Source organism: Mauremys reevesii, linkage group 6 (genome assembly GCF_016161935.1).
Source record: "Mauremys reevesii isolate NIE-2019 linkage group 6, ASM1616193v1, whole genome shotgun sequence".
NCBI classification, from domain to species: domain Eukaryota; kingdom Metazoa; phylum Chordata; order Testudines; family Geoemydidae; genus Mauremys; species Mauremys reevesii.
Window position 1 is genome coordinate 92,628,372 of NC_052628.1, and position 26,838 is coordinate 92,655,209.

General features: G+C 39.8%; 1 protein-coding gene across 3 annotated transcripts in view; it reads left to right on the forward strand.

Moving 5' to 3' along the window:
• LOC120407795 (cytochrome P450 1A5-like) overlaps positions 1 to 21,275 on the forward strand; it is a 49,548-nt gene extending 28,273 nt beyond the window's left edge. The window contains exons 2-8 of one of the 3 annotated variants that reach the window (XM_039543906.1): positions 2,587 to 2,709; positions 14,170 to 15,009; positions 18,327 to 18,450; positions 18,696 to 18,785; positions 18,870 to 18,990; positions 19,586 to 19,672; positions 20,612 to 21,275. In XM_039543906.1, coding sequence (XP_039399840.1) covers positions 2,662 to 2,709; positions 14,170 to 15,009; positions 18,327 to 18,450; positions 18,696 to 18,785; positions 18,870 to 18,990; positions 19,586 to 19,672; positions 20,612 to 20,894 — 1,593 coding nt within the window. In that variant the 5' untranslated portion in view covers positions 2,587 to 2,661 and the 3' untranslated portion in view covers positions 20,895 to 21,275. Of the gene's footprint in view, positions 1 to 2,586; positions 2,710 to 13,190; positions 13,265 to 13,554; positions 13,633 to 14,169; positions 15,010 to 18,326; positions 18,451 to 18,695; positions 18,786 to 18,869; positions 18,991 to 19,585; positions 19,673 to 20,611 lie in introns of those variants that run through there. The other 2 variants (XM_039543908.1, XM_039543907.1) reach the window with 2 other exon arrangements.
• The last annotated feature ends 5,563 nt before the right edge of the window (positions 21,276 to 26,838 follow it).

The window sequence follows — 26,838 nt, forward strand, 5'->3', positions numbered from 1 at the left end:
AATAATAATTGGGAAAATAGATTTAATAACCATGCTACCATTGAGTTGCCACCATAAATATGCAAAAGTTTTTCATCTAAAATCATAGAATCATAGAACTTAAGATCAGAAGGGACCATTATGATCATCTAGTCTGACCTCCCGCAAAATGCAGGCCACAAAAGCTGACCCACCCACTCTTGAAATAATTCTCTCCCTTGACTCAGCTGTTGCAGTCCCCAAATCCTGGTTTAAAGACTTCAAGTAGCAGGTAATCATCCAGCAAGCGACCCCTGCCCCATGCTGTGGAGGAAGGCAAAAAACCTCCAGGGCCACTGCCAATCTACCCTGGAGGAAAATTCCTTCCCGACCCCAAATATGGCGATCAGCTGAACCCCGAGCATGTGGGCAAGACTCTCCAGCCAGACACTCGGGAAAAAGACTTTCAATATCCCAACATTGACCCTCGGTACTAATTACCAGTGGCGGCACGTTATTGACCTATTGACTAAATAGTTTTATCCTATCAAACCATTTCCTCCATAAACTTATCAAGCTTAATCTTAAAGCCAGAGAGGTCCCTCGTCCCCACTGTTTCCCTCAGTAGGCTGTTCCAGAATTTCACTCCCCTGATGGTTAGAAACCTTCGTCTAATTTCAAGCCTAAACTTCCTGACTGCCAATTTATATCCATTTGTTCTCGTGTCCACATTAGTACTGAGCTGAAATAATTCCTCTCCCTCCCTGGTATTTATCCCTCTGATATATTTAAAGAGAGCAATCATATCTCCTCTCAACCTTCTTTTGGTTAAGGAAAACAAACCGAGCTCCTCAAGTCTCTTTTCATACGACAGGCTTTCCATTCCTCGGATCATTCTAGTGGCCCTTCTTTGTACCTGTTCCAGTTTGAATTCATCCTTCTTAAACATGGGAGACCAAAACTGCATACAGTACTCCAAATGAGGTCTCACCAACGCCTTGTATAACGGGACTAGCACCTCCTTATCTCTACTAGAAATACCTCGCCTAATGCATCCCAAGACCGCATTAGCTTTTTTAACGGCCACATCACATTGCCGACTCATAGTCATCCTGCGATCAACCAGGACTCCGAGGTCCTTCTCCTCTTCCGTTACTTCCAAATCAATATAAGCAAAAAATTTCAGGCAAGCACAGTCTTCTAAAATCAAACATTATCCACTTCCAAGTGACAAATCATTCACTCACACCACTGTAAATCAGGTGTGAGTTCACTGAAGCTCACTGGATTTTCACCAGTGTAAAAATGGGATAAATCAGAGTAGAATAAATCTCATTCAAGATACATCCAACCATCTTGCTTCCAAGTACTCATGTACCACAGTGATAGACACACAGAGTGAAATTCACCTGTATCCTGAAGGCCAGCTCCAAGTCTATTCATTACTACAGCTGGTCAAAAAATGCCAATTATTTTTCTGAAAAAATTAGAATTTTAGTTTCACATACTTTTTAAAAGTTCTGACAAACCGTTTTCAATAACAATTTCAAAATTGTGTCAATAGACAAGATAGTTAAAAAATAATATCTTAAAGTTGCTCATTTTAGCCATCCATCCTCCTCCAATTTGGTAGGGCTGGGCAGTCTTAGAAACAGGCAGCACAGCTCAGTGAGGGGGAAAAACTACTCAGGGACTACCTTTTCTTAAACACACTTTCTGTTACAGTTAGCCCTGTATTTTAAATCTGATGTTTTAATTCATTTAGTTTTCAATGAATTAATTTAGCTACTCTGAAAAGTGCCAGATGAACATGGCTAGAATTGAAAGGCCTTTACTGAACTAGGAACAAAAATGTAGCTGAGGCAGCAGCCAGGAGAAACTTCTTCACAGAACCTTTATAATGGCCTCAAGCCTAACCTGATTGGGGTATTTAAAACTTTTGGTTACTGTTGACCTAGAGAACTGTCTAAAAAGCAAGTAACAGTTAGAGGTAGACGCCCATGTTCATATCACCAGGGCTGTGCACCTCCTGTTAGGCGGGAGTGCTCTCAACTCTCATTGGTTCAGAGGAGTCACTCCACAACTCAGGGAACAAGGACCTCAGTGCTTAGCCTCTCTGATCCCAGCTGTGATGCCTATGTTATGTGGAGTCTACTGGGAACTGGAATGGAAACATCACATACATTTCACATAGACCAGCCTCTAAGCTACTAAGCTCAGTGACTCTAAAAAGTGTCTAGATAGATAGATATTATTGGACCAACTTCTGTTGGTGAAAGGTACAAGATTTTGAGCCACAGAGCACTCTTCTTCAGCTTTATACCAGTATAAGTTATACCAGTATAAAACACTTTCTATAACTGCATCTGCACTAGGGCTGCTACTGGCATAACTATTTTGCAACTAGTAAGTTCTACAGCCAGGTTAATGTATTTCCATTTTTTCATCCTTAGTTGCTCTGTCCATTCAGTCCAAGAGGCCAGATTACGGCCCCTTTGAAAATTTCTCTTTAGGAGTGTTTTGAAATATGTATGTTTTCATCTTGTAAAGTATTGCACTCATCAAAGTCTCTTTTTTAGATGGTGTGATATCTTTCACTGACATTCGTTTTTGTCTCTGCACATGCAGATAAGAAAATTGGGTCAAGCTGGCTGCCTGGATTTGAAGATAGGTCTTCTGTTCCCTACACTGAAACTTTAATTTATGAAGTGTTCAACATGCATCTTAGATGCCTTTCATGATTCCTCATTGGTAAGTATTTAGCAAAAAGTTTGCAGTCTGTATTGTAAAAAACTGTTACATTGATAATTTTCCATAATAATGATGATAGTAGCTTTTAAAGATATTACACCATATTAAGAGTATTTTTATTTAGCCAATATTTTTTTAAAAAATTGGAGCCTAAATTAGGATCCTAAATCCAGAGATGGGCATCTGGCTGATTCTGAAATGTGCTAAGCCAGGGATTGGCAACCTTTGGCACCCGGCTCACCAGGGTAAGCAACCTGGTGGGCCGGTCAGTTTGTTTACCTGCTGTATTCACCGATTCGGCCGATCGCAGCTCCCACTGGCCGTGGGTCACCGCTCCAGGCCAATGGGGGCTGTGGGAAGCAGTGACCAGCACATCTCTCGGCCCACACCACTTCCCCGCAGTCCCCATTGGCCTGAGACGGTGAACTGCGGCCAGTGGGAGCCGCGATCGGCTGAACCTGCGGACATGGCAGGTAAACAAACCGACCTGGCCTGCCAGGGTGCTTACCCTGGCAAGCCACGTGTCAAAGGTTGTCGATCGCTGTGCTAAGCACTCAACAGCTCTCACTGGCTTACAGGAGGTTTATCTGATTCACCTAAATATACATATTTTTATATTAGGATGTAACTATGGTTTATATGGTATTTTTTCTTTGTTGCTTAAGAAAATAAATAACATTTTCATGAAAAGAAAGATAGGAACAAGACGCAAAGAAATGACAAAGGGTTCTTATTGTCCGAGTGTTTTACAAATAATTTGTACTACTTGTAGTGATCTACAAGACATTTTTTTCCTTTCAGTAAAGCTTATTTATAATTTAAAACATTCAGATAAAAATACATCTTCTCTCTTCATAATTAAATTTGTATAATCAAAAACTGACTAAGAACCAAGTAAGTTCCATTAAAGTCAATGGGAGCCTATCTATTAACTTTAATGGAAGTTGAATCAAGCTCTACATGAAATGGTTGATTTTTTAGTATGCTTGTTTTCTTGCAGTACCACTGAAGATATTGTATTGAGTGGATATTTTATTGCCAAAGATTCCTGTGTTTTCATCCATTAATATCAAATCAACTATGACAAGTAAGCTGTATTTTGTTGCCCAGTATGCAAGGTTATCACAAGTTTTAGATTGTATGTACCCAGAATATTCAGATGCTCCATGATGAAATCTGTATAAAGACATGCTTCAGTTAAACACACATTATTTGGCACAATGCAGGGGGAACTTGGTAAAATTATGCAGCCTGTGTTATGCAGGAGGTGAAACTAGATGATGTAATGGTCCCTTACGGCATTAAAAATCTATGAATCTATATATCTGTTATGAGATTAATCCCTTACATGTAGTGACTTCTTTGAGAGATCAAAACTAGACAAAAGATCAGTCATAAGAAAGAAAGAGATCTTGGAGTCATTGTGGATAGTTCTCTGAAAACATCCACTCAATGTGCAGAGGCAGTCAAAAAAGCGAACAGAATGCTGGGAATAATAAAGAAAGGGATAGATAATAGGACAGAAAATATCATGTTGTTACTATATAAATCCATGGTATGCCCACATCTTGAATACTGCGTGCAGATGTGGTCGCCCCATCTCAAAAAAGACATATTGGCATGGGAAATGGTTCAGAAAAGGGAAACAAAAATGATTAGGGGTATGGAACAGCTTCCATATGAGGAGAGATTAATAAGAGTGGAACTTTTCAGCTTGGAAAAGAGACAGCTAAGGGGAGATATGATTGAGGACTATAAAATCATGACTGGTGTAGAGAAAGTAGATAAGAAAGTGTTGTTTACTACTTCTCATAACACGAGAACTAGGGGTCACCAAAGGAAATTAATAGGTAGCAGGTTTAAAACAAATAATAGGAAGTATTTCTTCACACAACGCACAGTCAACCTGTGGAACTCCTTGCCAGAGGATGTTGTGAAGGCCAAGACCATAATAGGATTCAAAAATTCATGGAGGATAGGTCCATCAATGGCTATTAGCCAGGATGGGCAGGAATGGTGTCCCTAGCCTGTTTGCCAGAAGCTGGGAATGAGCGACAGGGGGTGGATCACTTGATGATTACCTGTTCTGTTCATTCCCTCTGGGGCACCTGGCACTGGCCACTGTCAGAAGACAAGATACTGGGCTAGAGGGACCTTTGGTCTGACCAAGTAGAACCATTCTTATGTTCTTATATAAGCTATTAATTATTACCTATATGCTCTGTGATCATCATCTGCATTAACTTAAAGCTAAATACTTGTGACCTATATTGGAAAAATAATATAAAAATACAAATTTTGTTAAGTTCCTCCCTCCCCGCAACTCTTAGAGCTTGTCTACACTACAGGTTATGGCAGTATAACTTATGTCGCTCAGGGGGTTGAATTAACCACCTCCTTGAGCAACATAAGTTACACCAAACTAAGCACTGGTGTGGACACCGCTATGTCGGTGGGATAGAGGTGGTTTTATTATGCTGATGGGAGAGCTGTAGTGCTTCTAGTGTAGACTAGCCCTTAGTATCAGATGCATTTCACAGTTATTGTTTTCTGTTTTTTCTTTGGTTTATTAAAGAACTTTACTGTTCTAATATAAATCAGTCTTGCAAAATACATAAGAATAGTCTTGACTAAACAAATATTGAGAGGTTTACTTTTTTAAATTACCAACATTAACATTCTGTTATTCTGTGACTATTAGGGACAGATTCTCAGCACCCTTAACTCCCATCACAGGCAATGGGCTTCCAGGCTATGATTCAGGAAAGCACTTAACCACATACTTAACTTTAAACTTCAGTGGGGCTTAAGTATATGCTTAAAGTTAAGCACCTGCTGAAATACTTTCCAGGTAGAGATGCTTTCCTGAATTGAGGCGCAACTAGGTCAATAGGAATTTTGCTGCTGGCTTTCATTGGAACACAACTGAGCCCATTGGGAGCTGCAGGTTCTCAGCACCTGAACATGTTTATAATATAAGAAAAAAGCACATTTTCTACTGTTCTGAAGAAAGAGCCATGCATGAGTCAGTTAGCAGTAAAATTAGAGATGTGTTTTCATATCTTAGAGCCTGATGCTCCAAGGAGCTGATCACCCTGGATTTGCATTGAATTCATTGGGAATTACAGGTTCTCAGCACCTCATAGAATTGAGATATTAAACTATCAAATACCTAACAGTGAAATGTTTATTTTTAGAAAATTAGAGAAGAACCCAGGTTTGTTTAGCCCTGAAAGATTTCTTGATGAAAATAGGCAACAAATCAAGGACCTAGCTGAAAAGTAATGATCTTCAGGATTGGCAAGAGAAGGTATCTGGAAGAAAGCTTTGCTCACGTGGAAATAGTCATCTTCCTAACAATGTTACTACACAGACTGAACATCAAGCCTCCGATAGGCCAGAAAATAGATCTAGATCTACTATTTTGGACTAACTATGAAACCTAAACAGTTTTAAAATGTCATCTCTCTACACATACATTTCAAGTACATTTTGGTCCCAATTTTGATTCAGAGACATACCCATTTGAAAATCTGGGCCTTCGTAAACAATAGGGGGAGTTTAACAATTGCTTTTAAAAAAGGACTTAAATCAGGGCTTGTGTACACAGAGCAGCAATTTGGGTGTGACTTCTAAAGCATACTAACATGTTGTGTGTTAATTGGTATGTGTAGACCCTGCTGGTGTACACAAAAGATTCCCTAGTGTACTTGAATGTAGTGCTGTTTCAAACAGTACTACGTGAAAGCATGCTAGGAACCCATAATGTGAACCACCAGGGTCTACATGGACCAATTAATGCACAACACGTTAGTGTGCCTTAGAAATCACACTCCATAGTGCGCATTGCTTCTCTGTGTAGACAAGAAAAGCATGTAAGTAAGTATTTGCAGGTTCAGTACCTATACACCTCTACCCCGATACTTGACCCGATATAACACGAATTCGGATATAACATGGTAAAGCAGCGCTCCGGGGGGATGGGGCTGCACACTCCGGTAGATCAAAGCAAGTTCGATATAATGCGGTTTCATCTATAACGTGGTAAGATTTTTTGGCTCCCGAGGACAACGTTATATCAGGGTAGAGGTATACTAGCAATCAGTATTTATGGCAATTTTCTGAGATTTATACAGAGTAGTATATTTGTGCATCCTTACAACCCTTAGTTGTGTACTACGTATATGGGAGTCATTAGCACAGTCAACTTATTTCCTCTCCCTACCATTGGCTAGACTCTTTCTTCCATCTAATACAGGGGATAAAAGGAACGGCTACATTAGGCCTGATTATCCTTTTAGGCATGTTCTGCATTAGTGTAAATTCATTGATTTCAATAAAATCATTCCTAGTCTACACCTGGGTAGTGAGGAGAGATTTAAGCCAGATGTTTTTTCTGTTACACTTCACAGTATGCCAGATTAATCTCCCTCTTTTATGCTGTGCTGTTCAACATTCACAAATGAGATCTACCCACTTCACTGCTTTCCCATTACCCTGTCAAAAACTGAAATAATCCCTTAGATCTGGATGTCATTTACTGGGGCATAGCCATAGATACATTGTGCTGATGCAGAAACTCAAAGGAGGTCCCCTCCACTCAACTTTGAAGTCCTTGTTCCACAGGCCCTGCCTTTTTTGCCACCCAGCCAAAATATCCATCTGATCCCTAGCCACCCTCTCCTTACTTTCCTCCACACCAGTCCCTGGTTCTGCTCCTGTCCTTGTCCCCCTCTTTACTCATGTGAATTGTCCCATTGAGATCAATGGAATTACTCATGGTAGAAAAATTAAGCTTAAGTGTAAGTGTTTGCAGGATCAGGGATATAATTAGGTATGGAGATTTGTGATGAAAGAACCAAAATTTCAGGCCTGTCCAACATATATGATGTCCATGCTCATTGGACAAAATGACTGGTCTGAAATGTGTTTGTTTAAATTATAGCCTTGTGTCAACAGCTATTATTAACAATGCAGACAAAGACAGTGGAATAATAAACAACATTCAATATGTATTATGTTGACATTAAGCACTGAAATAGCTTGTGAACCAATTATTTTTATTATCATGTATAAAGTGGAAGGCAATAAAATAGATTTGTGATTAATAAAAAGAGACTTGGCTCCGGTTTTTTATGTAATGCCAGTACAGAAAATGAGCATTTCTTCCAACCATGATACAATAATAATTTGAGGATATAAATGCATCTGATATATTATAAATGTTTGTAGCAACAAAGGACTCAACTACTGTGTTCAGTTTAGATCATCCTACCTCAAAAAACAAAAGGTCTAGAGGAGGACAATAAAAATTATTAGAGGCATAGAAACATTTTCACATGATCAGAAATTAAAAAGACGAGGACCATCTAGCGTAGGTAGTTGTTAAGAGCATAATTAAGATATATAAAACATGGAATGGTATATAGCTAGGCAACTGGGCGCTTTTTCTTATAATGAGAATATATAGGTCACCTAAATAAATTTAAAGGAAATACATCTGAAAGTAATTAAAATATTTATTCCAAATTGAATAATTAACCTGTGAATGTTAGTGAAGCAACCAACTTTGTAGGATTCAATAATGGATTCTATATGATAAACAAGAATACAATCTACTTTTATTGCAGCTAGGATAGACATTTATATAAGGGACGTTAACCTCCATACTTAAGGACAAAGTAAAAATCATCGCTACTAGTAAGAGATGAAATCGTATTTTTCTTTTTTTTTAAATGGAAAATTTAACAAAAGGTTAAAATTTCATAAGAAAAACAAATTGCAAATTTTTATATTGCAATGGCAAACATTTCCAGCTCCCACCAATGCTGTCTGTATAAGCAGAGACAGTAGCAACTGACCATATCTACAACCAGCTGTACACTGTGAAATTTAGCAAATTATTACTATTATTTAAGTGAAAACCATTATATATTTTAAATATCAAAGTATTCCATAATAGGTAAGCAATCAATATTTGGAACCCAATCTGCCCTCAAACGTCCCTATATAACTTCTATTTCTCAAAGTCAATGAGAATCCAGCATACACATCAAAGGGCAGAATAGGTTCTTAAAGAGACAGCCTCCTAAGTAAAAACTGATCACAAACATGCCCGACTCACAAAGCTAATATAAACTAAAAAAACAAATTAACAATATTTTAGGTAAAGCAGCCTGTTATACCAGTATTATTCAGAAAGAGAAAGAGAGTCAGAAATACAGTCATCATGTTATAGTTCTAGACAAAGATATATAGTTACAGAGATAACATTTATAAATTTGAATTGACTTAGGAGATACTTTTAGGAGTTAAGCAGTTTAAACAGCCAGACTACTTTCTCTTTGGAAGGGTTACATCAAGTACCCAAAACTATCCTATCATCAGAGTTGAAGAAGAACCCATATAATGGTCTCAGTACTCTAATTAAAGAAGTTTATGTTTCTGCAAATGTAACTTCTCTTACTGCCCATTAATGAATGTCTGGGAAACCCATGAGTATGAGACAGTTGGGAAAAGGAGATGGGTGCAGAGAACTGGGAGAAGGAAGAGAAAATTATGGCGCACACAGGAATTTGGAGAGAGAAGCTGCTAGAGCAGGAAAGGTCTGGACAGAATATTTAACAAGGCAGTTGGTGGAATTGTACAGGTTTAATGAAAATACAGAGATGATGTTGAGTGCACAGAGTTGGAGCACAGAGAGACTGGGGGAAAGTATGTGTGTGAAGAGGGTCAGGGCTACAGTGTTTAAAGGAAGGCAGAGGAAGTTGGTATTCTTAGTGTTGGGGAAAGGGAGCTACTAGGAAACAGAGTTGGGGGGGAAAGACACGAGATAGCTAAAAAACTGGAAATGCATGATTGCAGTTGGGTTGCAGTTGTAAACAATGGCATAGTGGCAATATTGGGGACCTGATTATTTCACCACTGCACTCCAGCACATCATTGTCAAGGAGAGTTGGTATTATGTAACAGCAACATATTTGGGCCTTGGAACTGAAGGAGCTTTACGTACATGTAGTGAAATATTTTGGGAGAGCCTAGGCATTTGTGTCTGTCACCCTGGCATCAGGGCACCATGATGGGTGAGTGTGTGTGGGGGGAAATCATCATAAGACCTAGGAGAGGATTCCCACCTTCAGGATGAATTATTCATATCCTGTGACAAGAAAAAGAAACTTCTAGGGGCCCAATTTAAGGATGACTAGGTAATTGCCAAGTGGGTGCAAAACAGCCTGCCTTTGGCCCCTCCGCTTTCCTTTGGGCAGTTTACACTTGGTTTCAGTTTTCCTCCCTTACTTCACATGCCTTCTGCCTCCCCTATCAACTCTCCCACCACAGTACCTCCACAGGCACAATATGGGGCAAGCCAATTACCTTCCACCCTCCTTTTCCCCTCTCCTCCTATTATTTTCTGGTCTCTCCCCATCCCCTTTTTTATAACATCCTCTAGAACAGTAGCTCTCAAACTTTTTTACTGGCGACCCCTTTCACATTGCAAGCCTCTGAGTGCGACCTCCCCCCCCAATAAATGAAACACACTGTTTAATATATTTAACACCATTATAAATGCTGGAGGCAAGTGGGGTTTGGGGTGGAGGTTGACAGCTTGCGACCACCCATGTAATGACCTTGCGACCCCTTGAGGGGTCCTGACCCCTAGTTTGAGAACCCCCTGCTCTAGAACAACACAAATCCCTCTATAAACTAGTCACAGGCACTGGCAGTAGCCCTGCCTCTGCTCCGCCCCTCGCTCCCACTGCTCCCCTCTCCCCAACTTTTTGACACCCCGCCCCGGCTAGCCCGCTCCCTCCCCTCGACCCCCCAGCGCCCGGGGCCCTGTGCTGGGAGGGACAGCGCCAGAGGCGGTGTCTCTGCGGCGCTGCATTGAAGGCGCTGGGAGGATCCAAGGGGAGAGACGGGCGCAAAGAGGCTGCTGGACTTTAACCTCAGTTTTGCTCCGGGACAGGTGAGATTGTGGGAGGTTCCTGGGAGAACAGAGTTAGATTTCAAAGCAAGCGCGTCGGAGGGTTTCGAGCTCCGGATTCCTGGCCCGAGCTGGGCTGTTTCACTCGCAGAGCGCAGCTGTTCAGCTCTCACTGCGCAGGGGAGGGACAACCTCCCCACCATCCCCAGGCCCCATGATAGACTAAGTTTGAAGCAGATTTTAAACTGTCTCCTTCTTCCAAGGAAGTATTTTGCAGTGTCCGAGCGAGACATTTTAAATCTCAGTCGTATATGTTGTTTTTAAAATCCCATTGATTAAAATGCACAGCCCTGAACAGATTGCCTTAAATTTTATACAAGAGTCACATATTCCCTTCTGATCAGCCAGCAAACAGCACATGGGAAGTGCGCCAGGACTTATTCTAGGAATTGCAAAGCAAGGGAAGGTTTCCAATAATTAACTAGACTTCAGGGGACCCAGTAGGGAAACTTAAAAACACATCCCATGGGACCAGCCACAAAAGGTATGTAGTATCCTGCTCCTCAAAATTCAGGGACTCATTAAAAGTACTGGGAGACTAAACTGAAGAGAAAACAACTACATATTTTGTTGTCATGGGAAATCTTAGAAGTTTTGCAAAAGCAACATCAGTGAACCATTCCTCTTCAGAAATGCATGTTTAAGGCTTTCTGAGCATCTGTATTTTTTGTGATTGTATTTGTGTTGGTTCCATATTAGTTGGGCATGGCACAAATAATGGGACAACAAGATTACAGATAATGAGCTGTGAAGAAACATCTAAAAGTATAAAAAACAATCACTATTTTCAAGTGGTTTATTAGAAACTCACGAAACTTAAACACATTGTCATTCGGGTATGTAAGTCAGCAAGCAGACAAATTCAGGCTCATAACTATGCAAACTTAAACCAAACCAGATAGCAAGATCTCAGGTATACAACAGGATAATCATTGTTAATCTCTTGGTGTTAAATCAATCCTCAAATAGTGAAATAAAGTGGTCCATGAAACCGTATGTCTTTGCCTTTGAAATCACTGGGCTTTGTTTACATCAAACTGAGGTCAACCCCAAACGAAAAGATGGCTATACCTTAGAACCACTGATGGCAAGGATCACCTGTTAAAAAGAATCTGGAATTCCAGAGACACTGGGAAAAATAACACTACCCTTAATTCACAGACCCATTCACAGTCTTCTCAATCAGTACAGCTAAATATCTTATTTAACATACTGAGTTATGTGATTAGGTTCATATGATAAGGTCAAAACTTTTGTTTTTAAATGTCTCTGTGAATTTAACTACACTGTAGTATTCCAGACACCCAAATACATTAACTCTTAATTTACCATTTTCAGCTATTTCTATGAAAATCAAGCTTTTTTTTTTTTTTTTTTTTTTACATGATTTCTATGGGTTTCACCAAGGATGGAGGCAACTCAATCTCTTTTGAACACCTGCACTCACCAGCATTATGAATTTTGGTGCATAAAATAAGAAAATATCATATAAAATATTTTATTACTTTCTATCAAAACCACCTTGGTTTCTTTTTCTGAGAAAGAGGGCAAATATTACCCAAGGGTTCTGTGTCACTATCTTCTGTGCAAACTTTGTGCTGCAAATGAATTACTACATCTTCATCAGATAAGGTGCCAAATGAATACGTTAGTGTGTGTTATTTTATTATCAGTCTTTTAGTGAGAGGCTAGCAGCTCTGGACCAGATTTTGGCTTCTTCTTGTGTGCAAGGGTGGGATATGCCACAAAAAAAGTTCCCTTCCTCTTGTATCCCAGCTCAGGGGTCAGTCACAGTCTGGCTGGGGAAGCACAGCCATTGCATGAGGCTAGCACTACCTTTCTTAGGGTATGGCTACACTTGCAGTTGTACAATGCTGAGTTAATCCCGCCTTCGTACAGCTGAGTAGGGCAAGCGCTGCAGTCTGTCCATGGCCACATTTGCAGCGGTGCATTATGGGCAGCTATCCCAGCATTCAAGTGGCTGCAATGTGCTTTTCAAATGCAGGGGGGAAGTGTGACAGGGAGCGTGGTGGGAGAGAGAGTGGGTTTTTGGAGTGCTGAGTGTGTGTCAACACGCTGTCTTGTAAGTTCAGAGTCCCCTCCCTCCCCTACCCACTCTCACTTACTGAAAGCAAACAGCAGCTGTTTCTTTTTTTCTCATAGACCAGATAAGCAGCCGCTTGCCCAAACGGACCCCAACCCCCCTCTCCCTCTGTGCAGCCTCTCTCTTCAAGCAAACATTAGCTGTGGGTACTCCAAACGGAGCCCCCCTGCCTGCCTCTCACTCATTCAAAGCAAACAGTAGCTGTGTTTGTTTTTTTGATAAGCAGCCCCTGAAATGGAGCTTTGAAAGGGCACTTCCTCCTCTGGAGTTCACAACAAAACAAGAGAGGATGCTTCAGTTAAAAGGGAGGTCAATCAGTGTGTAATAATGTTACTCCCCGTTTACACTGGAGCAGCAGCGTCTCAGCCAATACGCCACAGCTGTTATTCCTCTCGGGGAGGTGGAGTACCCAGTGTGGACGGGGAGTGAGGTACAGCACTCTGGGAAGCTTTACTGCACTGTAACTGGTAAGTGTATCCATGGCCTTAGAGTCAGGATGAATACAGGGTGGTCACTTTGCCCCTTCTTTGCATGGGAGGTCTTGCTGTATCCTGTCAAAGCAAGGCAGATCCCCTGTTACAATATACAGTGGCCCAGAGTCTCAAGAGCAATGCTGGCTGAAATAGCCAGAATTCTTCTTGGAGTTGTCACTGTCACCTGAAAGCAGTCATCTCCCCACCCCCACCCCATACTCTGCCACAGATCGATTGCTTTAAAACATGGATTCTTAGCTAGGGCTTGTAATCCCAGACTGTGACCATCCTGCCCTTCCTGTATTGCTAAATGGAAGGAGGGGAGGTCTAAATGAGATGCCAGCTAAACAGGGAGTTTCATGGTATGGAAAATGGGGGTCACATTATAGAAAACACTGAGACTCTTTACCTCAAAGCAACAATCTAGACCCATATATTTTTTATTTTAAATTAGACACTTTCGATACACAGCATTAGAGTTTTCCTCAGGCTCTTTTGTTTGTGTGGGTGGGGAGCACAAGGGGGAGAGGTTGGGGCTGTTTATTGGCCTCATATTAGTTGATGGATATTCATGTGTGTCAAGGTCTGATTTAGATATCCTGCATATTATATTCACTTTACTCTCTGCTCTAGAATTCTGTAGTCTCCAAGTTATGAAAACAAGAAAAACAGGTACCTGGTTTTATTGACATGTAAATTAGACATTGAAATGCAATTAAAGAAGTCTATTCAGTGTAAGAAATGCTGCTGTGAAGTGTTTCAATTTGTACTGCTATATTTCCCACCTCTATTCAAGTCCACATTTTTATTTCAAGTCTTTGGGGGTTGGGGGGGGATTATGTTTTTTTGCTATTTTAGTTAATGCTAGTGATTAAGGCTTCCATTATTTTCTCTTCTAGGTGCTTTTACTTCTGGAAATGATGTTTGAGGAAAAGATTTCCCTTTCAGAGGTGATGGCCGCCCTCTTTACTATGACATTCATTTTAATTTCTGTAAGAATAATAGGTAATATGACCAAAAAGAACATCCTCCCTCCAGGTCCATGGCCATTACCAATTGTGGGGAATCTGCTTCAGCTTGGAGAGTATCCTCACCTTTCATTTATCCAAATGAGGAAAAAATATGGGGACGTGTTTCTCCTAAAGCTGGGGATGACACCTGTTGTGGTGGTGAATGGTCTAGATATGGTGAAACAAGTATTACTCAGAGACGGAGAGAGTTTTGCTGGCAGGCCCAAGATGCACACCTTTTCTTTCTTTGCTGATGGAAAAAGTCTGTCATTTTCTGTAGAATATGGAGAGAGCTGGAAACTCCACAAGAAAATTGCCAGTAAAGCATTAAGATCCTTTTCGAAGTCAGAAGCCAAAACTTCTACTTGCTCTTGTCTTCTGGAAGAGCACGTATGTGCAGAAGCTTCAGCACTGGTGAAAATGTTCTTGGAGCTCTCCTTAGAGAAAGGTGCCTTTGACCCCACTGGTATTACCACCTGCACTGTTGCAAATGTTGTCTGTGCCCTGTGCTTTGGCAAAAGGTATGAATATAATGATGAAGAGTTTCTTAGCATGATTAGGATCAACGCAGATTTTCTAAAAGCCACAAGTGTTGTCAACCCAGCTGATTTTATACCCTGGTTTCGTTACCTTCCAATCCCTGCTGTGAAGGCTGTCCATGGGTTTTATGAGGTCTTAAATAACTTCATCGCACAACGAGTAGAAGAACATTATATCACATATGATAAGGTGAGACTTCAAAACTATAGACCAATAACAGCAGTTTTGTAATGAGTATTCTCTCTTGCTGCTAGGCAGAGATAATCTGCACAAGTAAGATTTGGGTCTAAAGTTGAATTTTTATGGCTCTGTTTAAAATGCTGATATGATTATCTACTTGTACACTGGTTTTATGCTGGCATAGCTCCATTAAAGTTAATGGAATTAAGCCTAAATTTGGTTCAACAGAGCAGAGGATCAGGCCCCTTGATTTAAGCAGGCTTTTCTACAGGCTTTTTATAAATGCTGGAAATTAATTCAGCAACTCTTCATATGTGACACAGACGAGGACTAATGGGAGGCTGGCATGACTGTAGAAACCTGGCAAGACTGAAGTAGTTAAGAGCTGTCCTGAGGAATCTCTCACTTCATCCTAGAAGTATAAGCCCATACAAGGGAAATTAAATCAGCATGGAAACAAATGTGCTTGGGAGCTGATTTTTTTTTTAAACTCCAGAAGAAAAATTCCCATGAGGCCACTTCTACCAACCACTAACTAACTAAATAATAATAATAAAAAGTTCCCTGAAAACCTGATGTCTGCATCTTCTAAAGAAATATGTTTGAGGGAAATAGCAACATTTACAGGATTATTTTTTAAAATTGTTCATGTAGTAAGTGCAGGCCCTGATAAAGGCCTAGTATGAGGCCTGAGGCCTGAACTGAAGTAAAAAACAACTTTTTGCTAAAAAAAAAAGCAAAGTTGTGAGCCAGAGGCCGGCTTTGGTCACAGAGGCTGCAAAGGCAAATGCTGCTGCTGCATGCATATATTATATATACCAAAAAAAAAAAAAAAAAAAACACACATTATACTGAAACATTATATATATACATTAGATAGACACACAGACATCCCACAACACCCATCAAAAAAAAAAAAAAAAAAAGAGTTAATATTGTTGTTTGTTTTGTTTGGTAACAACAAGGTAGAAGGTAAGGAAGCGGTGTTAAGGTTGTAACTTGCTACTGAGAGAGATTGCTCCTCAATGTGTCATGTGTGATGTGTGTGTTGTGTTCTGTGTATTGTATCTGTGCTGGGAGAGGCATCCCCTTTGTCGGCCGGGGGGAATGGAAAGTCCGCCCACTAAGCCGTCCTTGCCCCAAGAGGCACTTTCATGCCCTGATGTAGTAGTTAGAAAACTAAGGGGAACTAACTGCAAGGTCGTCGCAATGTCGCAGAGACCGAGACTGCACCTTTGCTGACTCTGTGGTCTGTTGGGTCTCTGTGGGTCTCTTGTCGGGTCTCAGTCTGCAGCTAGCAGGCAGAGGGACAGGGGACTCAGCACACAGGAACTCACACACGCAGCAAGGAGAAAGCAGAGCACCACACCGGTACCGCTCTGACAACAGTTCACAATGAAGAGTTTTGGTCCTGAATAATGTAAGGACCTGATTCTCCTATCAGTTGCACTGGTTTTACAACTCTGGGGACCCAGTTCCATAAGATTCAGTGGAGATACTCCAGATGTGTGTGTGTGTAATAGAGAGGAAAACCATACCCTACACCTCAGGCTCCTGGACATTCCTTACAGGTTATTGTGGGGAAATTTCTTGACTCTTTACTCAGTTAGATCCCATTTAGCTTGAGTAAAAGAAGGAGCAAGAACAGAGGTCTGGGTTCCTCCTCCCTTCCTGGCTGTCTGTAGTGAGGGTCCATTCTTCTGCCCCAACTCCTCTTATCCCATTCTGCATCCTGTCAGCACAGCTCCCTGACCATGAATTCCCACCATGAGGGGTTCTAAAGAAAATTAAATACAGATCCATTATAATTTGGTGTGGCCGAATTTAATTAATTATAATTGTGACAGGTATTATATATATATATAAAAAGAAGAGAGAGAGAGATACCTATCTCACAGAACTGAAAGGGACCTGAAAGGTCATTGAGTTGAGCCCCTGCCTTCACCAGCAGGACCAAGTATTGATTTTGCCCCAGATCCCCAAGTGGCCCCCTCAAGGAGGGAACTCATAACCCTGTGTTTAGCAGGCCAATGCTCAAACCACTGAGCTATCCCTCCCCCCATCTTTATTTTTAAGTATTTTTTATTATCTATTTAAATTTTCAGAATTGCACATTATTATCGGTTTTAAGCAACTTTTTAAATTTTTATCTATTTGAATTTTCATAGTTGTGGGAAATTATGGGGGCGGGGTGAATCAGCCAATAATTATTCAATGACAATAGACATTGAGATGTACAAAGTTAAAGCTTTATAACTATTAAAACACAAATTGTTAATATCACATGTCAAAATATACAAAGTAAATATCCTTAAATTAAACTCTAATATGTTCTCAAGGAACATTTTTCTTACTTTGTCTGTCTGTACATTCCAGTTATTATTAATGGACTTTTTTCCCCATTGGTTTGCATGTGTTTGATGTTTACTGATATTTACTGATTTAAAAAATTCTAATCTTTCCAAGCCTCCTCATAATACAGCTCTACTGTAATACAGTCCCATTTTCCTGTTGGTTCCCTGCAAGATTGGTGAGGTAGTGATGAAATCTCTCACAGCTAAGTCCTCAGCCCACCCATGCCACTGCCTGCTCTCCTCCTACACCTGGATCAGCCAAAGGCAAGATCCTTTAGTGGAAGACCCTTCTTTGGGTGGATAGGTAGCACAGTACTGCAGGATTTGGCCCCATGCTTTTTATAATGAAGAGTGGCATGGACATTTTCAAAGACCCAACGGGCAGTTAGACAGCCAAGTTCTTCCAGAGTAAATCTACAGACTTCTAGTATTTCTGTCCCTCCTTTTACTAAGTAATTTCTTGTGATGTAATCTGCATATTATTAAACAAGCGCTCAGTTGAATTCAATTATCTTGATTTTTCCATTTCAGTAGTAATCAAATGAAAGGAACTTTCCATTTCTACTAGTAAGTAGTACATATTTTCAGGCAACAATTGATAGAATGGTGTCAGATTTTGATGCCATCATAAATAGAGTGTACCTCTATTGATTGAATGGCATTACTCTGGAGTTACAGAATGTAAATGTGAGCAGAATCTGGACCATGTGTTTTTGAGCTACTATTGACTGGTAGCTTAATTTTCTTTTGCAGAAATATACAGAGGTCAGTTCTTCTCTAAGAAATTGCCATGTGTTGTGGCAAATATTTTAAAAAAATATTAATTGTACTAGCAAGAATAGTTTTAGCAGGAATTTCCAAGATTCATGAAGATACATGGTCTGTGCATCTCAGGTTAGAATACTACTGGTTACAGAAAGTTGTGTTAAAGCTTGTTGGATGAAAATATGTCAGATTTTTGTTTCCTTTTAGAATCATCTCAGAGACATTACTGATGCTCTAATATGTATAAGCAATGACAAGAGAAGTGATGGGAAAGCTCCACCCTTATCTAATGATAAAATAATAAGTACTGTGAATGACATCTTTGGAGCTGGTAGGTATTAAAAAAATCCAGCCAACCTTTTAAACACCACTCTTGGGAGATTTTCAGTGTACTTCAACAGGGCATGTATCCTGGGCCTGATTTTAATCCCATGTACATCAGTTTTATACCAATGCAACTTAATTGACTCCCTGGCCAATATAAGAGGAGAATGAGAGAGAGAGAGAGAGAGCGCGCGCGTGTGTGTAATCCTATTTTTATTAAAGCAGCATTCTGGTTACCCATTTATTTTGCAGGGTTTGATACAGTATCAACATGTCTATTTTGGATCTTCCTATATTTGGTAAACAACCCAGACATTCAGACAAAAATTCAAGAAGAAATTGGTAATGTATTTACTTTTTCAAAAAATGAAGCCCCGTGTCATTTTCATGAAGCACATTAAACATTCCTATTTTTTTTCTTTGAAGATGGAAAGATTGGACTCAGGTCACCAAGATTTGATGACAGGAAAGATTTGCATTATACAGAAGCTTTCATAAGTGAAATCTTAAGGCACACTTCATTTATACCATTTACCATTCCTCACCGGTAAGAAGCAAAACACGTTTGTTTCTGTATAAATAAAATGAGTTGTAGAGATAATTATCATGCTTCCTTTCTGAATTTGAGATTGAAATCCTCATTTGTCAATTTTTCCACTACAGGCAAGGTGAAATACGTGAAGGAAATTAAGGAATTCTGATACTGTTATGGCAGTGCATCACAGTCGTAGCTTAAAATGAACACCAGATACTCAGCTGGTGTCAATTCATGGAGCTCCATGGAAGTAAAATAGAACTCCACCTATTTACACCAACTGTCTTCTTGCTCTACCATAGACATTAAGGACCTGATTCTGATCTCATTTATACCAGTGTAAATCAAGAGTAACTCAAGTCAGTTGTGTTACATCAGTGACAATGGGTGTGAAATCAGATTAGGCCTTTAGTTTGCAGAAACAGTTTGCTGTTGTAGATGAAGGGGATCAAGCCTGGTGCCTTCTGACATGTTCTAACATTCAGTAACAATAAGTATGATCATCTAACTCATTAGATATAAGCATAGGGATAAGAAAAACAATTATTTTTTCCCTGAATGTTCAGATAATCAGCATATGTTGATATGATACATTTTCCTTTTCTAGTGCAACAAAAGAAACCATTCTCAATGGGTACCTCATTCCCCAAGACACCTGTATCTTTGTTAATATGTATCAAGTAAATCATGATGAGTAAGTATCTGCCAATTTGTTTATGTTCCATAATGACATTTGGCACTTTATTATTTGCCGGGCCCTGACACAACTCAAGGCTTCTCTGTTTTATACCAGCTATCTATCTCCCCAAGGAATCAGCCCAGCAGCTGGGGATCATTAGGGCACAGGGACATCCTAGCCACACCCAATTTTCCTTGTTCATCCCTTTCCCTGCGGCGCCTCCACTCTACCTAGGGAGTACCCAAATAGAGAGTTAAACTAGCTTTAGGACTGGTTTTCACCAGCTAAATGAGCAGGAGGTCTGGTCCACTTCATGCTTTACCCACTGTGGCCCTGAATCTGATCTCACTGAAACAGAATTTACCCCACTGTAATTCTGCTGACTTCACTGGACTTTATGCTGGCATCAGTGAGAGCAGAGGCAGGCTTCATTTGTTAATCATTATCTGAGGGAGGGAACATCTCTGCCAGGTCCTCTTTGTGCAGTTTCCTTTCCATTTGTTCTGTCCGTGAAGTGGGGATCCCCACTTTGTGATCTTCAGGGAACCAGGACCACCCGTTTGGAGGTTCTGTGCCTCTGCATTGGGCTGTTACTTTTCCACTGCAGTCTCTAAAGGGTGCAGGTAACTATAGTATGCATCCCTCCAGCATTGCTCACTACTGTCAAGGTTCACCCATTAGGCAGCCCCCTTTGGAATCTACTCCATGCATGGATCAAAGTAGTTCAGTTGAGTGATGAAACAAAATTCCATTTCATGATCTTTACATAATTTTGGGAATTTTTGAGAAAAACAAGGCAAATTTCATTTTGACTTATTCAAGAACTAAGATGCTCAGGTTGGCCATACGTAAATTCATTCATTTAGAAGTACAGGCTCTGTATTTCCTGTCTTTGTTTTCTGTACATGTGATACTCTGTAAGGGCTTCTAAAAATTCATTTCTTTTTGCCATAGAACATTATGGGAAAATGCTGATTTGTTTAGACCGGAGAGATTTCTGAATGAAAACGGTGAACTCAACAAAAGCCTCATTGAGAAAGTTTTGGTTTTTGGAATGGGGATAAGAAAGTGTTTGGGAGAAGACATAGCTCGTAATGAGATTTTTATTATTCTCACCACCATTTTGCAACAGCTGAAGCTTGAGAAATGCCTTCAAGACCAGCTAGATCTGACCCCAGTGTATGGATTATCCATGAAACCTAAACCATACCAAATTCAAGTGGCACTGCGCACCTGAACAGTGCATCTGGAGAAGATGCACTTCAAAACATAATTATCACTCAGTAAATTAGTGTAGGGAAATCTATTATTCATAGTGTAGGTTATCCATTACCTAAGCTACTGGAGTGCATCTTTTAATGAAAGGTGTATAACAATAAACAATCTCTTAAATCACCTTCTCTCTGATTGTACTAATCAGTTAACTACAGGTTATGTTATTGTTAACTCTTTGAATAAGTTGAGTTAATTTTTGTTTGTAACTGACTATTTTAGTGCACCTCTTCTCACTGATTTCCTAAAATAAAGTTTAAAAATGCTTTTCAGTTTTAATTAAGAAAGTCAATGGTTATGTTCAATGAAATCTTCCCCCACATGAAACTATTCCATGTTCCCTCTCACTGATGTCTCTTTTTTATTTCATTGCCTTAAACTTGAAGATTCTTGTAGGTGCATGAAGTGTTTTAAAACTAGGGCAGTCTATGAGGACATTTCGGTATATAAAGAACATAATCTGTCTTACCTGTCAAGATGTAATGATATTTTTTGCATGATACATTCAGTTGCAGTTTTGGCATTAAGAGGCCAAACTCTGGATCCCAAGCCAAAGCCCAAGTAAACAGACCTTGCACAAGCGGTCTGCACTGTGGCCTGAAATCATCTCCCCAGGCAGTGAAGCACCAGTGTAGCAACTCTGCAGCTGTTACTACAGCCCTTTAGCTGTAGTAGCAGCTGCATTCACTGTGCCATCACTTACCCTCTCATCTGGTTAATCTTGCTCAGTTCCAGGCTTTGATACAAAATAGTGTTGCCTTTATCAAGCAGCCAGGCCTTGAAGCAGCACATGAGCTCAGTAAGATCCCTTTGACCGTGAATTCTTCAGGAACACCACATTCTCTGAGAAGGGGCTGTGAATTCTGATATATAGGACATTTAACTCATTCTTACAAAGCCTGAATCATTCCCATACACATCCACCTTGCCTCCCAGCCCAGGACAAAGTGTGAAGGGAGGGGAGGCTCCCTTGTGGTTGTGTTAAGGCTTGGTGTGGTTAAATTCTTCATTGATTCTGTGAGAAAGCAGTGTTGGCAAATAGGTCAGATTCTCACTACAGCAGTTCCCCACACAAAAGATGCATGGCCTGAAACACCAGCACTCTCATAAAAGCCCAAATAAGGAGAAGAAGCCTTTGAGGGTGGTGATTCGTTACAGCAAGTAAACAACTAGAACAGCTGCCAGAAGGAGCCAGGGAGTTGTGTACAACAATATAGCATGCAAGGCTATAGGGCAGATCTGCCAGGTGCATTTGTTTCAGGATCATTAGCATCAGCTTCACTTCACAAGCAGGAAGGGGAAAACTGATGCATTGCAGGCTGAGGTGTAGGGAGGCTGACAATTTAATCACTGCAGTGAGTGAAAGAGAGCAGTGGAGGCAGACAACTCATTAGGAGCTAAAGTAGCATAAAGAGGGGCAGCGGGAACTCTATCTTAAGTATTGTATGGTCCCCACCCCATAATCTTTAATGCATTTGTGCTGTGCCATAGGAAAATGCTATTATCCCAGTTACATACAGAGACCTAAGTGACTTGCCCATACTTACACAAGCAATCTATGACAGAGTAGAGATTTGAACCTATATCTCCTAAAGCTAAGGCTGGTGTGTTAACCACTGAACCATACTTTTTTCCCTAAAAGTAAAGTGTAATGAAAGAATGTGAAAATTAATATTCTTAGTGGCTTCATAAAAGATCTGATCCAAATTCCAGTGGTGTCTCTCTATTGACTTTGGTGGGCCTTAGACTAGGCCCAAAGTAAGAAGGGAAGGGGAATTACTTGTGCTTATAAAATGTTTTGTTTGGAAGCCTAAGTGGTTACTGGTTATAAGATGTTAAAGAGAAGCTATGAGCTATCAGCTGCATTCATTACTTTTAAGTTCATGTCTCACAAGTAATCACTCTCTCCTGCTGCTGCATGCAGTGTGTGTTGGGAAAGGGCATAGGGTTGGACAAAGGGTTGTTTACTTTTGTTGTTTAAGTGTTTGACTTCTATTATTTCTGTGGTGTATTTTTAAAGTTGTTATAGGGTGGTGTAAACACTTCAGCAGGAGGTAGCTGGTAAACATTACTGTTACAGTAGCCATTATTTGCTGAAAATGATAAATGAGATGGCCACTTTTATACCTGCTCAGTTGTAACAATAGTATCCTGTAATATAAAAGAGGAAGATGCAATATTTTTGGTATCTTATATAGAGGCTTAGAAGGATGGGGGGAGAGGAGTGGCCTAGAGGTGGAATCAGGTCAGACCTCTTGGACCAATTTTGCATTAGACTTGGGCTAAACAGTAAATAGGGAAGTTACCATTGCTTTACATGCTGAAGTTTGCTCATGACAGTATATTTTATTCTGCTGCACATAGAAAAGGTCAATGCATGTTGAACCGGTAAGAGCTGCACATAGCGAGATGTGCCAGAGATCCAAAATCTGCTCTGACTTGTGGCAGGGGAAAGGCCTGTTGCAAAATTGAGAGAATTGACTTAAAGCCACTTTTTCCCCTTTCCCCACCCCCAGCAAAGTTGTACCAAGTGTTTCTTGACTTTACCTTCAGGCAGTTTGTGTCCTTTGTGCCATTCTTATGTAATTTTAATATGGATTTTTCTTGTTCGTCCTTCATGGGTTAGTGAGTATGCCCGGAGTGCTCCTATAACATTCCCTGCTTAAATGGGGAGTGTGGGGGAAGGGTGGTTATTAGCTCTGCTGTATCAGAAGAATTGGCATGTGCATCACTGAGTGGTGAAAACACAGCTGCACTCTTTTCAGCTGGAGAGTCTCTTTAGTTATTTATGTCAGCACACTTTCTTCTTAGGCACATTGCTTTAGTGAATCTCATTATTAAGGATGCTTACCCTGCTTGCTTCAGGTAACTAACAGAATAGCTGGGGTTATTTTTGGTTTTGTTTCCTCCCTCTCCCCCATTCCCTTCCAATGAGTATTACAGCAGTTAAGTGAGCTGATAGCACAAAAGATTATTCTCTTGGAACAGGGCTGAGAAGACATAATGAAGGACATGGCTAGTTTTTTTTAAAAAAAGAAATAAACAAGTTAATTGTGTTCCTGTAGCTGACCAACACTTGCTGCATCCCCTCTGACTCCTCTGTAGAGCTCCCTGGGTAGGGTGACCAGATGTTCCTGATTTTATAGGGACAGTCCCAATATTTGGACTTTGTCTTATATAGGCACTTATTACCCCCCACCCCCATCCCGATTTTTCACACTTGCTGTCTGGTCACCCTATCCCTGGGCCACTTCCTCTGTTCCCCATGGCCCCAGCACCCTCTTTGCCCTTGCCTCATGGCCTCAGCCTGCAGATCCCTGCAGCCCACCAGGAGCTACCTTTAGCATCCCAGGTTTCGGCCTGCAGCACTGCTCTATCTCAGGGTGCTTGCTGTCATCAGCCTACAAGGCAGCCAGTCCCCCTCAAGCTACAGGGAGTGATTAAAGGTAAGCTGCTCTGCTCTACAGCCCTTTCTATATGGGCCAGCCCGACCCTGATTGGCTGCTTCCTGCACAGGCTCGCAAGGGTTCTTAACCCCTTACAGCCCAGTGTGGCATAGGCATCCCATCACATGGATACTCAGAATAACCTACCCCAGAATGATCAAAAATCACATCTTTTTTTGTCTGTTTTTAAATCTGCTTTCTGATTTTTGAGTCTTTAGGGTTCACACTTTCAGGATTTTTTCCACAACCATGAACATAAGAACATAAGAACATAAGAAAGGCCGTACCGGGTAAGACCAAAGGTCCATCTAGCCAGCTGTCTGACTCACGCACAGTGCAATGCCAGGTGCCCTGAGGGAGAGACCTACACACAGGCAATGATCTGATCCTCTCTCCTCATCCATCTCCATCCTCTCTGACAAACAGAGGGCTAGGGACACCATACCCATCCCCAATAATAGCCATGCCATGACTTAGCCACCATGAATTTATCAGTCCCCTTTAAACCAAACATTGTTATAGTCCTTCACTCACTCCCTCCTCAGGTTAGGAGAGTTGACAGTTGACTTCACGAAGAAGAAAGAACTTTTTTTATTTGTTTTTAAACTTTTTGCTATTAATTTTATTTTGTTTTCTTTTATGATTATGTATTATGGGAATAAATAAATTTTCCTTTTTCTCTTTCTCAACATCATCATGATTTTTTATATATATTCTATCATCCCCCTTTCCTCCTCTTTTTTCCTCTTTTAGAGTCTCTTCCTCTTAATCTTCTCTCAAATCCCTCTCTCCTCTCCCTAAACCTTTTTTGTTTTTTTTTACTCTTTTTTCTAGTGCTAGAATCTTTTTTTGAGGTTTGAGGTGAGGACACATCTATACAGTATGTTCGAGATGTGATGATGGATTTATATAATAAATAATATAATATATTCTTATCCTTATTCTTTATCCTTAATATCCTTTTTGCTTTTTTTTTTTTTTTGTTTTTTTTTTTGACACATTCAATCTTCAGAGACTCTCACAGAACTCCATCCACTTTCTTTTCCTTTTCCTTCGCTTTTCCCATCATAGCTATGTCATTTTGTATGTTGTATGTATTTTTTTTTTATTTTTTACTTTTTATTTATTTTATTTTTATTTCATTTTTTTTTTCATTTTTGATTTTTTTTGTTTTTGTGAAGTTCTTCACAGTTCTTTTTGGTCTTTTTTATCTTTTCTTCTCTAGTATTCTCTTCTGTCTATTGCCTTTCAACTGCTCTCTACTTCTCCTTGTTTTTTATGAATTTTTATGAATAAATTGAATATAGATTTTCCTAGAACTGACAGGACTGCTACCCCTCTAGGAATTCTGACCCTTTTTCACCACCCCTCCTTCTCACCTTGTCCTTGTCCCCTTTACAGTTCTCAATCCATGAAATCTTATCCCTTTTATCCATAACCATTTACACCTTTTTTTTCCTTTTTGGGACCTTTCCTTGCTTCTTGTCAAGGGATCCTCTAAGTTCACTATGTCATCCCTTTGTCCTGTCACATGTTTGTAATAGATCTCACTCCTACTAGTTGATTAGTAAGACATTTCCTCCTTTTACAACCAGATATTTTTCAAGAGTTTATGTTTTTTTTCTTTCTGTACTATTTTTTTTTTATTTATTTTTTTTTTATTCTTTTTTTTTGTTTCAACTATTTTGCCTTACACCTATGCCCTAGACTTAATCACCCCCCCCCTTTTTTTAAATTGGGCATTGGTTGGGCTATCTTTTCATTATTGGGTACTCATTATTTAAAATACAGGTTTATAACCAGGAGTAGTTAGTTCAACACTTTTCTTTTGTTCTTTCAGAACTCTTCTTCCTGTGTGACTTTTTCTTGCTCCTGGGTTTTATTAATGTTTGAATTCCAGACTTGTTAATGGTGAGTGTCACTTCCTCCTGCTGAAGTTGTCACATGTTTCCAACCATCTCCAGAAGCTCAGATCCCTCACCTCAGCAGCCAGCCTCCAATCACCCAATCCATCCACATCCTCAGAAAAGCTTTTCCATCCATTTAGTTTCCCTTTTACTTTTTTTATCATCTTTTTTTATTCCTTTTGTTTTTTCTTCATTCCTGCTTCTGATGTACTTAAAAACATTTTTTTGTTTTTTTTCTTCTGTTTTTTTTTTTTTGTTTTTTACTCTTTTTTTTTTTTTTTCTTCTCTTTCTTTTCTTTTTTTTTTTTTTTCTACTTACACTTGCTCTTGTTAGCTTTTTGTTTTTTTTTTTTTTTTTATTTGCTTTCTTTTCTTTTTGTTTTTTTTTATTTCTTTTTTTCTCTCTTTCTCTTTTTTTATTTTTTTTTTTTTTATGTTTTTTTTTATTTCTTTTTTTATTTTTTTATTTTTTGGGTTTGGTTAGTCATTGTACCTTTTACTTTGTGTTTTTAAAACTTAATGCAACTTCCATTTAACTTTTGTCTAGTTAACTTTT